General features: G+C 45.8%; 1 protein-coding gene across 1 annotated transcript; it reads left to right on the forward strand.

Moving 5' to 3' along the window:
• The first annotated feature begins 68 nt into the window (after positions 1-68).
• On the forward strand, positions 69-12449 carry LOC131752114 (corticosteroid-binding globulin). The gene is made up of 4 exons (XM_059056145.2): positions 69-678; positions 6206-6476; positions 10722-10869; positions 12264-12449. The coding sequence occupies exons 1-4, from the start codon at positions 69-71 to the stop codon at positions 12447-12449; spliced, it is 1215 nt and encodes a 404-aa protein (XP_058912128.1).
• Positions 12450-15009: the final 2560 nt, after the last annotated feature.

Consider the following 15009-nt stretch of genomic DNA (forward strand, 5'->3'; position numbering starts at 1 on the left):
ACTGCCTCGGAGGCCCCACGTCATCTAATGAGCATTTCTGATTTTCCAGGGCCTGGCCATCCTGAACAATGCTGTTCACGCTGTACATCTGTCTCCTCTGGCTGTCTACCAGTGGGCTCTGGACCATCCAGGCTAAGGACCCTGACACTGACATGAGCATGAGGAACCCTCACCGGCACTTGGCTCCAAACAACGTTGACTTTGCCTTTACCCTGTATAAGCACTTAGTGGCCTCAGCTCCAGGCAAGAATGTCTTCATCTCCCCTGTGAGCATCTCCACAGCCTTGGCTATGCTGTCCCTGGGCGCCAGAGGCTACACACGGGAGCAGCTTCTCCAAGGCCTGGGCTTCAACCTCACTGAGATGTCAGAAGCCGAGATCCACCAGGGCTTCCGGCATCTCCACCACCTCCTCAGGGAGTCAAACACCACCTTGGAAATGACCATGGGCAATGCCATGTTCCTTGACCACAGCCTGGAACTTCTGGAGTCATTCTCAGCAGACACCAAGCACTACTATGAGTTGGAGGCCTTGACTGCAGATTTCCAGGACTGGCCAGGATCCAGCAGACAAATCAACGAGTATATCAAAAATAAGACGCAAGGGAAAATTGTGGACTTGTTCTTGGAGCAAGATAGCTCAGCCATGCTCATCCTGGTCAACTACATCTTCTTTAAAGGTACCCCTCACCCATCCCATTCTGACAAGGCCCCATCTACTCTTGCCAAGGATAGTAAAAGCCATCAAAACTAAGGGCGTACTCCTGATACTATTAGAAAGGTGAAATTATATCATCCTTACCAAGGATCAAAAATGACACCCAGTAGAGCAATTTGCCCGAGCCCTTGCAGGTTGTTTCAAGGCCCAAACATGTAACCATGTCTAGAGACATTGTGAGTTGTAACAACTGGGGGTGGGGCGGGCATCTTGTGGGTAGAGGCCAAGGAGAATGTTCAACGTCCTACAATGCACAGAACAGCCCCCCCACAGCGATATCTGCATCCAAATGCCTAGAGTCCCAAGGTTGAGAAATCATCAGCTTCTTCTGGCTTGTCCAGACTCAGGTCTCAACATTTTCCCCTATATAAGTCCCCAATACACAGCAGACACACACACACACACCCCACACACACAAATCACACCAAATTCCTTTCATGTCTTTGAGTATGACTATCCTCATGGAAGTCTGTATTAGTTCCCTATTGCAACTGTAGCAAATTGTCACAAACGTGGTGGCTTAAAACAGCACCAATTTATTACCTTACAATTCTGGAGGTCAGAAGTCCAAAATGGGCCACTCTGGGTTAAAGTCAAGGTGATGCCAGGTGTGTTCCTTCTGGAGGCTCTAGGGGAGGATCTGTTCCCTGCCTTTTCCAGCCTGTAGAAGCTACCTGCATTCCTTGGCTTGAGGCCCCCTTCCCTCTTCAGAGCTAGTAATCGCATTGCTCTGACCTCTACTTCCATCACGTCTCCTTTCTGACTCTGGCCCTCCTGCCATCCTCTTCTACTTTTAAGGATGCTTGTGATTACAGTGAGCCCACCTGGATAATCCAGAAAATTCTCCTCAACTCAAAGTCAGTTGATTAGCAGCCTTAATTTCCTCCTGCCATGTAACATAACATATTCAGAGATTGCAAGGATTAGGACATCCTTGGGGCAGGGGGGCATTCTGCCTGACACAAGGCCCATGCTCATTCTGTCCCTTGAGCCCTCCCTCAACTTGTCTGACTGCCTAAAACTTCTACCCACCCTTCAAATCTTGGCTCAAAAGTCACCACCTCCGTGAAGCCTCCCCTGATTCTCTCCAGCAAATCTTTGTCTCTCATACACATCCTCTGCAGTTTGCCCATACCCAATTTTAATAAGCATCTTGTTAGAACGTGTAAACCTGGACCCAAGTGGTTCAGTTTCAATTAAGTAGTCATATACAAAGAAGTGCAGGTAAAACAGCCAAAAAAAAGGTATAATATTTAATGTGTCTCTCAACAACATAAAGATTATCCCATATGCCCATTTCTCTCCTCCCCAGCTCTCACTCAGTGCTCCCCATTAGCCAACTGAACCCCTTCCCTCCCCCAGATCTTAATTACCTGGACAGACTTAGCATCTTGGTGAGCTGTCCTCCTGCCTCTTGGTTTTTCTCTGTGTATTCTCCAGCACAAGTCTGGGAACCCACCTAGCAAAGGCCTCCCTTCTTGGATGGTAGTAAGGGTGAGAGACTGACCAGCAAAGGCAGCATTTTCTTTCTTCTCCTGCTTTATTGAGATATAAATGACTTATCACGTAAGCTTAAGGTATACAATGGGATGATTTTATATATATATATATAGTGAGATGATTACCCAGATGAGGTTAGTTAACACGTCCATCACCTCACAGATACCTTTGTGTGTTGGGGCCAGGGGGTGAGGATTTTTAATGTCTGCTCTCTTAGCAACTTTTAGGTATATGATACAGTATTATTAACTGTAGTACCATGCTGTGCATTAGATTCCCCAGAGCTTATTCATCTTATAACTGGAAGTTTGTACCTTTGACCACCTTTACCCATTTCTCTGAACCTCCTACCCCATCATTCTTTTCTCTGTTTCTATAAATTCTGTATTTTTAGATTCCATATATAAGTGAGGGCATACAGTATTTGTCTTTCTCTATCTGCCTTATCTCACGTAGCATAATGCCCTCAGGGTTCATCCATGTTGCTGCAAATGGCAGGATTCTCTTCTTTTTGTGGCTGAGTAATATTCCATTTGGTGTGTATGTATACACACACTTTTCTTTATCCATTCATCTATTGATGGGCACTTGATTGTTTCCACATCTTGGCTATTGTGAAAAATGCTGCAATGAACATGGGAGTGCAGATATCTCTTCAGTATAGTGGGTTCATTTCCTTCTGATATATACCTAGAAGTGGAATTGCTGGAGCATATGGTAGTTCTATTTTTAATTTTTTGAGGAACCTCCATACTGTTCTCCACAATGGCTGCACCAATTTACATTCCCACCAACAGTGCACAAGGGTGCCCTTTTCTTCACATCCTTGCTGGCACTTGTTTTCTCTTTTCTTTTTGATAATAGCCATTCTGATAGGTGTGAAGTGCTATTGTGGTTTTAATTTGCATTTCCTTAATGATTCGTGATTTTGAGCACCTTTTCTTGTACTTGTTGGCCATTTGTACATCTTCTTTGGAAAAAAATCTATTCAAGTCCTCTGCCCATTTTTTAATTTGATTATTTGGGGCTTTTTTTTTTTTGCTATTGAGGTTGTATGAGTTCCTTATATATTTTTGGATATTACCCCCTTATCAAATGTATGTTTCGAAAATATTTTCTTCCATTCCATAGGTTGCCTTTTTTCTTTATTGATTGTATCCTTTGCTGTGCAGAAGCTTTTTAGTTTGATGTGATCCCACTTGTTTATTTTTCCCTCTGTTGCTTATGCCTTTGGTGTCATATTCAAAAAAATAAAATCATAGCTAAGACTAATATCAAAGAGTTCCTTTTTCCCTACATTTTCTTCTAGGAGTTTTATGGTTTCAGGTCTTATGTTTAAGTCTTTAACGTATTTCAAGTTAGTTTTTGTGAATGATGTAAGATAGGGGTCCAGTTTCATTCTTTTGCATGTGAATATCCAGTTTTCTCAGCACCATTTATTGAAGAGATTATCTTTTCCCCACTCAGTATCCTTGGTTCCCCTGTCATATCTTAGTTGACTATACACGGGAGGGGTTATATCTAGGCTTTCAATTCTGTTCCATTGGTCTATGTGTCTGTCCTTATGCCTGTACCATACTGTTTGATTATTATAGCTTTATAATACAGTTTGAAATCAGGAGGTGTGATGCCTCCAGCTATGTTCTTTCTCAAGATGGCTTTGGCTATTTAAGATCTTCTGTGGTCCCACACAAAAGGCAGTATTCTTCACACCTGACCCTGAGGGGCCAAGGAGTCAGGGAATGTTTGCCCAGAAATGTTTCTGGATGCTCCCATGAATTCTCCAGGCCATCTCTCTCACTAGACTATTCACTCTTGTGCATGGCATCCTCATCTCTTTGGGAGGTCCAGTGCATTTGCATAGTGCTTGGCACATGGAAGTAACTCCAAAGTGGTTGCATAGAGGTTCTGGTAACACAGCATGGGGAGAAGAGCACAGAAAACCCAGAGAGAGAGGGGGCCCTCCTGAGCCTGCGAGGAGCCTGAGCGGGGGCTGGCAGGGTGTCATTTGGCGCACGGCTTTGCTCTCACCATTTCTAAGCATTCTCATGACCACAGTGGGGCTGAGTTGATGGGAAACAGTAGTTCCTGGTAATAAAATCAGAGAGGATTTGAACATTTGAACGCAGGAACAGACATTGACAGGAGTGTGGGCTGCCTGTTTGTACACAGATTTTCTGTGATCAGGCAAAGCTAATTAACAAGCCCTGTTTAAGCTGAGAGATACTCTGAAATGTTTCCAGCATGCCAGTATAATAAATAGAAATGAAGAATGGTGTGGCTCTCATCACTAAACTGAGGACATGTACAGTGTCCCTGGCATGTTCCTTACTTAGTGGACTAAGTAAGGACAGCTCTTTTTTGGGAGAACATTAGAAATATTGTTAAAAGATTTTCCAGGGACTCATCCTTGCTCTCTCCAATTTCCTGTCATAAATTCTTAGGTTTCTCTACCATAAGTTTTCCTAACTCAAGAATTTTCAACAAAAAAAATCCCTTAAAGTAGAGGTTAGATCCCATTCTGTATTTGGTTTTCTGCCAAACTGGATATACGTTATACTTGCTTCTAGAAAAGAAATATTCAGTAAAAAGCACACAGCCAACTTCTAAGGATGAAAAACCTAGCACTGAAAAATATTTTACCTACATTTTTTTGGTTGTGAGTTGGACAAGTTAGTCACAAAGCACTCCTCCCTTCAATTCTGAGGACCCCCAGACTTCCTTTGGTAGATGGTTTGAGAACCCGCAAATTATCTCACTTGCTGAGACAGCCTGTCATTAGGGATGGACCAGGCACAGCCCCTGGGTCTCCAGGCTCCACATCCATTGCTCTTTTCTCTACATCCTCCGGCCACTACCCATGGTCACCCTTAGTAACCCTCCCACGGGGTGGAGGCTGGCTCAGAACCAAAGAGTTCTGGCTCCGTGGTCCAGAGATCCCACAGGCAGAGTGATAGAGAAATGTGTGCCTGTGGCTATGCTCTGGCCACTTTCAGGCAGCCTCAGTTGGGAAACAGTGACCTCACAAGGGCTTCCGGGCTGGAGATCAAGGGCAGCCAGGACACTCGGGACCTGCTGGACTCAGGGTCCTCAGTCATCTCCAGACCTGTGGAGACTTAACCTAGAGCAGAGGAGGCTCTGGTGAGACTCAATCCATGTCTAAATATCCAAAGATCTATCACCTATAAGAGGACTCCGGAATAAACTCAAGGGCCAAAGAGGCTCAGTCGGCAGGCATTACAATCAGGCAGGCTTTGCCTTCATCTAAGGAGCAGTTTCCTTCCCTTCAGCGTTGACCAGTAGTGGAAAGTCCCATCTGTTAGGTAGTGAGTTCCCCATCACAAGGGGAACAAACGTTGCATAATGACATCATGGAACGTGGTGGAGTGGAGTCGAGTCTAGCTGTGGTGGGAGTCTGTAACCTTGAAGGACTCATCTCGCCCTGATTCTGCCTCTGGGAAATGTACTGTGGCCCTCAGGGCCACTCGGGAGGCAAGGAGCCTCCTGCAAGAAAGTGGGTACATTTGACTGGGCGGCCAAACGGCCAGCTGGGCTTCTGTTGCCACACATCAGGGGGTGGGGATGGAATGGATGGTCGGTTCCCCAGCACCACCTCCAGAGCCCTCCAGTCCAGAAGTCACTCCAGGGCGGGGACAACAAGGCCGAGTCTGCTTTGCTGAACCCTACTCCCAAATCCTAGGGCCAGCACTCTCTGTTCTCTCCCTCTTTCCATGTTTAGAAGTCAGTCTCAGACATCCTGCTGACCCTCAAGCCATCCCAAAGGGTAGAGGACGGAACAGGCTTTAAACCTCTGGGAATTTCATATCTTAGCAAATTCCAGCAGCTCTGGTGGGGACCTTCCAGGTTGAGGGAGGCCACTGTGTAACTTGCTTGGCGGTCACCCCTGGCCCTCTGCTGCCACCCAAGTTGCGTTTTCCTCCTGCTGTCACAGGTCTGTCTCCTCCCCTCCCCCACCCCCCTCTTCCCAGGCACGTGGGCGCACTCCTTCAACCTGGAAAGCACGCGGGAAGGTAACTTCTACGTGAACGATACGACCACGGTGAAGGTGCCCCTGATGTTCCAGTCAAGCACCATCAAGTACCTGAACGACTCGGAGCTCCCCTGCCAGCTGGTGCAGCTGGACTACACAGGCAACGAGACCGTCTTCTTTGTCCTCCCGGTCAAGGGGAAGATGGACACGGTCATTGCCATGCTGAGCCGGGACACCGTTCAGAGGTGGTCCAAGTCCCTGACCAACAGGTAAGCCCTCCAGCCAGCTGCATTGGACGTGTTCCCAGAAAGTGGGGCAAGTGGAAAAGGGGTGCACCTGGCCGTCCTTCCTCCCCCACACTCGCCTTCCAGGGCTCATTGTTTTCCCGTCTGCTGGGTTCTCTGATCTAGAGGTCACACTTATTTATCTTTCTGTAGATTAACACTGAGCCATTGATACTCTGGGGCATTCCACAAAGTGAGGTCCTCCTTCCCCAGCAGGTTGAGAGCCACCCTCTGTAGCATCGCATCTATCATCTTTTTCTTTCTTTTTTTTTTTTTTTTTTTTTTTTTTTTTTGTGGTAGGCGGGCCTCTCACTGTTGTGGCCTCTCCCTTTGCGGAGCACAGGCTCTGGACGCGCAGGCTCAGCGGCCATGGCTCACGGGCCCAGCCGCTCCGCGGCATATGGGATCCTCCCGGACCGGGGCACGAACCCGTGTCCCCTGCATCGGCAGGCGGATTCCCAACCACTGTGCCACCAGGGAAGCCCTATCATCTTTTTCTTAAACTGAATTCACCCATCACCCAGCCCGCACTGATCTATTTTATTACATTGCTTACCTGAGACCAAGCACCGCTAAAGATTCCTGGGAGACCATAAAAAGAGATAATGAAAATGACCACTGTAATGACCCTGGAACCAACGCAAAGCCTACAAATGGTTAAGTCACTCAGGGAATCTAATGTTTCTTCCATCAATCAATCAGTAAATAAGTAAGAGAGTAAGGACATAAGGACGTAATAAACTCATTTTCCCAGGAACCTCTGAGCTAGAGGGAAATCAGAGTCAAGCTTGTGTCCAGCTCTGATTCACATTAGAGGAGGGAGCAGATGTTCTTGAGAAGATGGTCCTCACTCTCGGGAGATTAGAGTTCTGTCTGTGAAGGAGCCAACCAACACTGGAGATGGCTGGCAGGCTGCGGACGCAAAGGGAAGAGGGCTGTAGGGGAAGGAGCCAGCACTTGGATCTAGAGTCGCCCAGGAAGCCTCGTGGGCCAGGCACCATGTCATTCATTCATTCATTCAATATATATATATATATGGAAGCAATTGCTATGTACCATGCACAGGCTAAGCAGAAGGGATGCACTCTAGAGCAGAAAACGGATTCTGGTGGAATTAATAGTGGTACAATGCCATAAGCTCTGTCAGAGCAAGACAGGGAAGGAGATTCCTAATGTGTACAATTTGAGGGAGGGTGGGACGCCGGACTCTAACCCAGGGGAATGGAGAAGGGGCTGCAGAGCAGATTGCTTTCACTCCGAACTGTGCCTTAAGCCTGAGTAGAAGTTCTGTCAGTGGCAACCTCCCCGAGGGCATGCATGGAAGAGGAAATGGCACGGGTCCAGTCAGGGAGGCCATTTGCCAGCTTTTCAGGTCAACCGTCCCACTCCACCTCACTCCCACCCCTCGAAGGGACCCTGTAATTCAGATACAGTGCCACCAGGCAGTGACAATGCGCCGTGATTCAAATTCTGAACCCTAGTGTGCTGAAAATAAGGCGAAGGATACCCCTTCTCTTTACTCCAAAAATAATCTCTTCACTAAAATACTTAAACAACATTAAGTCAGTAACACGTACCATTTTCTTCTAGATTTTTTTTTAAAAACATTCAAAGTAAAACTTTGCACCTTTAGACATCATGAGTTCTCTCCTTCATCCCAACGCCGTGGCCTGCGGCTCCTCACCTGCACGCTTGCGCGGCCTCTTCTCCCTCCTCACCGCTCCCAGCACCACCACGTCCTTCCCCACCAGGCTCTCCGGTGCATCGGAGCTCAGCACCCTTCAGGGCCCAGACGACACCCCGCCTCTCCCGGCAGCCTCTGGGTCCCACGGGGCGCTCTCGCGAGAGCCTCCCTCTCAGTCCCCTTGTTCCGCCCTCACCTCGCTGCTGCCCGCGCAGGTCGTGGGGCAGCTCTCCGAGTTGGGGCAGTGGGGCTCCAAGTTAACTAGTCCTGTTTTCTTCACGGCCCTGCTGCTTCCCAGCGGTGTGACTTTGGGGAAATTCCTCAGCTTTTTTTGAGTTTCAGTCTCTCAAGCTGGAAGTTAAAGATGTTGACTCCAGTTTGTAAGGCTGTGTGTGCCTGCGCGGATTAGACGAGATAAAGGTCAGGAAGGTCAGCCGAATGCTGGGTATGGGTCGGCCTCCCTTACCTTCTCTTGCCATTTCCCATCTAGAGAAGTCACACGTCCCACTGGCCTTGGATTCCTCCTCACTTCCCCCGGGTTGCCAGCCTCCAGACCTCCCCAGAGCAGCCTTCCCTCCACCCTCGGGAGAGCCGGTGCTCAGGGTTCAGGCATCTTCTCTCTCCCTTTTTGTGTAGATGAGGACTAGCACAGAGAGGGACAGGACTTGGCTAAAGCCACACAGCATTAGCGGCATGGCTGGGGCCTGGACCCCTGCTCCCAGCCACATGTTCCCTCCGCTCCTCCACTTCTGCCAGGGGGTGCTTGGGGGACCACGGGACTTCTTGTTTTTTTCTTTTTTTTAATTGAAGTATAATTGATTTACAATACTGTGTTAGTTTCAGGTGTACAGCAAAGTGATTCTGTTATATATATATATATACTTTTTTTCATTCCTTTCCATTATAGGTTATTACAAGGTAATGAATGCAGTTCCCTGTGCTTGTGCCCCATAAATCCTTGTTGTTTATCTGTTTTATATATGGTAGTGTGTCTCTGTTAATCCCATACTCCTACTTTATCCCTCGCACCTCTTCCCTTTGGTAGCTATGTTTGTTTCCTATGTCTGTGTGTCTCTTTCTGTCTTGTAAATGAGTTCATTTGTATTATTTCTTAGATTCCACATATAACTGATATCATATAACATTTGTCTTTTGCTGTCTGACATTGCACTTAGTATGATATTCTCTAGGTCCAAGCATATTGCTGCAAATGGCATTATTTCATTCTTTTTTATGGCTGAGTAATATTCCATTGTGTGTGTGTGTGTGTGTGTGTGTGTGTGTGTGTGTGTGTGTGTGTACCACATCTTCTTTATCCATTCATCTGTTGATGGATACTTAGGTTGCTTCCATGTCTTGGCTATTGTAAATAGTGCCGCTGTGAACATTGGGGTGCATGTATCTTTTTTGAATTAGAGTTTTCATCTTTTCTGGATATATGCCCAGGAGTGGGATTGCTGGATCATACAGTAACTCTACTTTTAGTTTTTTAAGGGAGCTCCATACTGTTTTCCATAGTGGCTGCACCAATTTACATTCCCACCAACAGTGTAGGAGGGTTCCCTTTTCTCCACACCCTCTCCAGCATTTATTATTTGTAGACTTTTTAATGATGGCCTTTCTGACTGGTGTAAGGTGATACCTCATTGTAGTTTTACTTGCATTTCTCTAATAATTAGTGATGTTGAGCATCTTTTCTCATGCCTCTTGGCCATCTGTATGTCTTCTTTGGAGAAATGTCTATTTAGGTCTTCTCCCCATTTTTTGATTGGGTTGCTTAGTTTTGTGGGGGTTTTTTGTTTGTTTTTTGCAGTACACGGGCCTCTCACTGTTGTGGCCTCTCCCGTTGCGGAGCACAGGCTCCGGACACGCAGGCTCAGCGGCCATGGCTCACGGGCCCAGACACTGCGTGGCATGTGGGATCTTCCCGGACCGGGGCACCAACCCATGTCCCCTGCATAGGCAGGCGGACTCTCAACCACTGCGCCACCAGGGAAGCCCTGTTTAGTTTTTTGATATTGAGTTGTTTGACCTGTTTGTATATTTTGGAAATTAAGCCCTTGTCGGTAGCACCATTTGCAAATATTTTATCCAGTCCATAGGTTGTCTTTTTGTTTTGTTTATGGTTTTAAACACTATGCAAAAGCTTATAAGTTTGATTCAGGTCCATTTGTTTATTTTTGTTTTTATTTCTTTTGCCCACAAAAGGTATTCTTTGCTTCAGTGTCTGGTGGTTTAGCTGGATGGGGTGGAATCAGCTCAAAGAAAGAGCTGAGAAGAAAGGACTTCTTTGCAGTTCAGAGGCCCAGAGAGGAAGATGCCTGTGTGATGGGGGGAGAGGGCTTTGCAGTTCAGAGGCCCAGAGAGGAAGATGTCGGTGATGGAGGGAGAGGCAGATCCTCCTTCTTTGTTCTGTTGCTTCCCCTGTCCCGAAAGAGCAGGTCCGGCTGGGAGGCAGGGTCTGGAGGGATCACAGGGGAAACGGGAACCTGGCTGGCCGGGCCCAGCCCTGGGAAAGTCTAACCACATCTGCTTACCCCGAGCAGCCTGGTGGACCTGTACATCCCGAAGGTCTCCATCTCCGGAGGCTACGACCTCGGGGGCATCATGGGGGCCATGGGCATTGCAGACTTGCTCAACAACCAGACACATTTCTCAGGCATCACCCAAGAGGCCCTGCCGAAGGTGTCAAAGGTAGGGGTCTCTAGAGCCCATCCTTCTTTGCCCCCAAAATTCACAATGCAAATAATAATAAACAACATGGAGCCCATTCATGAACAGGCTTCTAGGCCCCAGGCTGAGAGGTCTTGTCCAAGCCCCTAGCTTTACAACGGGCTAAATGGAAGCTCAGCAAGAACTTGATGTCCCCAAGGTCACACAGGAAGCTAGTGACAGGGGAGCACCACAGCTCAGGCGTCCACCGTTCTGCCCCGCCACACAGAGGGGGTCCACTGTGGAAGACAGAGTCATCATGGCAGGGCTGTGAGCAGGCCCCCAGGACGAAGGAAACGTCTGCATGAGATCACACTGAATGTTCTATCCAATGATGTTCTGTATCTCCATCCTTCAGCTTTATGTTCTGCTATTCATTCATTTAGAAAATATGTACTGAACATGTTCTATGTGCCCCAGACTGTGCTAGACACTGGGTATGCCTCAGACGTGGCCCTGCCCTCACAGGATCTTACAGTCCTGTGGGTGACAAAACAGGAGAGGGAACAGAAGGAAGCTGTGGTGGCAGCAGCCCCCTCCCTCGTGCACAGACTTTGACCATCATGATGTTGGCGCACAGTATGTGTTCAATAAAATGCCTGTGTGTCAAGAACTCAGTCAAACAGCTACCTCCTTACGAGGTGGGTGTCACCCTAGTTTCTCAGGTCACAGAGCTAGTAAATACCCTGACATCTGACTCAAAACCTCATATTCCCAAAACACACTGCAGGGGTTCCTAACCCGGCTGAGCTTCTCCCTATAGCCTATTTACAGAGCATTCTGAGCCTCTGATTCCCTGCTGCTGCGTCACTGAGAGTCCTGTCCCACAGGTGTTGTTATTTAATCAGCCAGTTCTGATCTTTCCAAGGCTTCTGACGCAAGCTACTCAAGCGTTTTACTGACTTGAGAATATCTTCTCATTTTGATCATAACAAAGGATGTTTCAGCAGGCAGAGATGACCCTTTTCCCTACAGAGTGGGCACAAGAATTTTGCATGAGTTGAACCCTCTCAATTGCTGGCAGAGTGGAGAGGGAGCGAGGTGTCCCTCCACCAGCCCAGGACCCGGCAAGGGGAGCCCGATATGGATGCTGAGGTCCAGTTTCAGCCCCAAGTCCCTTGCTCTCCATGGGTCGGCTCCAGCTACCCACTCTCTAGGGAGGAAGTCTAAGTGTGGCCTGGGTTCCGGAGGTGGACAGACCCCAGCGCTAGTCCTGGGGCTGCCACGTAGATGAGGAGCCAGCAAGTGACCTTCTCCCTGAGCCTCAGCTTCGCCATCCAAAAAACTGAGGGTGGGAGGAGTCGAAGCGAAGAGGCTCGGAAAGCTCCGCCCACGCAGCAGGTGCTCATCCTCCACGCTCTGTCCGTTCCCACCAGGTGGTCCATAAGGCCACGCTGCAACTGGATGAGAGGGGCGTGGAGGCAGCCTCCCGCGCCCAGGTCCACCGGAACTCGGCGCCCGAGCCTCTCACCGTCCGCTTCGACCGGCCCTTCGTTGTCATGATCTTCGACGACTTCACGTGGAGCAGCCTCTTCCTGGGCAAGGTTGTGAATCCGACCTAAGGGGACGCCCCCAGGAGCCACAGCGCGTCTGACTCGGACACCAGGGACCCCACAGAAAGGAGTGAGAGGTTGCCCCCGATCCTCCCCAGGTTCCCCTCTTGTAATAAATAACTGTCATTGCGACTGGTGACAAGTGTGGTTGAAGGGGACGATTGATAAAACTTGAATAACATCCATATAATATTGTACCGGTATAATTTTCCTAGTTTTGATCATTGTCCTAGGGTTATGTGATGTCTGGAAGCGCAGTGAAAGGTATATGGAAACACTATTATTTTTGTAAATTTTTGTAAGTTTGAAATTATTTCCAAGTAAGAACTTGAAAAGAAGGAATCACACAAGCCAAAACACAACAGAAAAAAAAAAAAAAAAACCACACACACACACACAACAGAAAGATGTTTTTAAAGTGCTAGGATGGAAATGTCATATCTTTCAAAAAGCAAAAAACAAACAAAAAAATCCTTCAGAAATGAAGGCAAAGTAAAGTTTGGTTTTTTTTCAGACAAACAAGAGCTGAGGAGGCTTATCATCTTCACTAAAGACTTTTTTAAAGTACTTTATGGAGAAACAAGATGATTCTAGAGGGACACACAAAAGAATGAAGAGCACTGGGAAGAGTAAATATGTGGGCAAAGACAAAATATTTTTAAATATATTTAAAGTATAATTAACTGTTTAAAGCAAAAATAGTTATCGATTTATTGTTTTCGACTCCAAATCCTCCCTTCATTGCTGCTCTGCAAAAACCAATCTGGGCCTTTTAAAATAGTTTTACTGTGCCCCTGGGCATGATATTAAACTTTGTCAGTAGAGGGCGCTAGAGGAAGATCGCAGGAGGAAAAGACCTTATTCTCACAGTTCAGGACAAAAAGCATTAAATGAGATAAAAGAGAACCAGATGGATAGGTAGATAAATAGATTACATAGGTGATAGGAAGATGATAGATAGATAGATGGATGGATAGATAGAGAGATTATAGATAGAAAATAGATGATATATAGATAATTAGATGATAGATATAGCATATATCTTGCGAGAAAGGAATTGAGCGATACTTCCTTAAATATACATATTTATATGTTTCTAAAGTCGGCATCTTAATAAGAAAACACTAAATGCATTCCACTACTGTAAGACAAGGCTACTCATTATATTGATTGCCATTTCACATAGTCCTGGGGGTATTAGACAAAGCAATTAGACAAGAGAAAGTAGCAGCATAGAATTGTAAACTCTCTCTATTTGCAGATGACATGTAATATACTTGCATAACCCTAGCAAATCAATGATAAAACAAACTCAGACAATAAAGATCTCAGCAAGGTATCAGAATATAGACTTAACATGCAAAAGCAATGCCTCATATACACAAACAACAAGCAGTTAAAACACATAATGGAAGAGAAAACCCAATTGCAACCAAAAGGGTATAACACTTAGAAATAAACAAGGAATGTGAAGAATCTATATAGAGAAAATTATAAAGTATTCCTTAAAGATGCAAAATTAGACTTGAACAAATGCAGAGATATCCCTTCTTGAATAAGATACTCAACATCATCTAGATATCAGTTTTCCCTAAGTTAATTTATCAATTTAATTGTATTCCAATAAAAATACTAGCAATTTCTTTTTCTGGAGATATACAAGATAATACCAAAGTCCATATAGAAAAATAAACATGCAAGAGTAGCCAGAAAACACTGAAAAGAAAAAGATGTCAGGGACAGGGGGTGGGGAAGACAGGGGACTGGCCCGACCAGATGTTAAAGCATACGGCACAGATACTTCAATTAAATCTATGGTGCTCATATATGAATAGATAGGCGGACCAATGAAATACGTTAGAAAGTCTGGCAATAGACTCAAGTACAAATGGAAATTTAATATTTGATAAAGGAAGACTTTTAAATAAATGTTATTGGGACAACTGGGTAGCCATTTGAGAAACAGAAAGGGTAAAATTAGACCCATTCTTCACACCGTACTTAAGAATAAACCAAGAATCAGAGATCTAAATGAAAAAAAAAAACCAAAAACTATACAAATACTAGAAGAAAACATGGGTAAATTCCTCTCTAATTTAGGTATAGAAAAAGGCTTTCCAACCATGACTCAAAGTCTAGATGAAATTTTTTAAAGAATTGAGAAATTTGACTATATAAAAATATTTTTTTAATTGCGTGGTAAAAATTCATAAGCAAAGTCAACAGAGGTAAAAACCTGAAAGAAGGTATTTGCAAGGTATGTCATTGATAGAGCTAATATCCTTAATATGTGGTGTTTAAACATATGAAAATACGTTTCACTTCACTGAATAATAAAAAATGCAACTGAAAACTACACTGAGATACCATTTCCTAGCCATCAGATTGGCAATAATGCAAAAGCTTCACAGGACACTCTACTGGTTGTGTGGAAACAATCATTTTCATGGGTTGCTAGTGGGAATGCTAATGGATCCTTGTAAAAAGAAACACAGGAAGGATAAACTAGAAACTAATTAAATGGTTACCTGCAAGGGAAGCGGGAGGACAGAGTGGAAGAGATGGGGGG

The sequence above is a fragment of the Kogia breviceps genome, chromosome 3 (genome assembly GCF_026419965.1).
Source record: "Kogia breviceps isolate mKogBre1 chromosome 3, mKogBre1 haplotype 1, whole genome shotgun sequence".
Lineage (NCBI taxonomy): Eukaryota > Metazoa > Chordata > Mammalia > Artiodactyla > Physeteridae > Kogia > Kogia breviceps.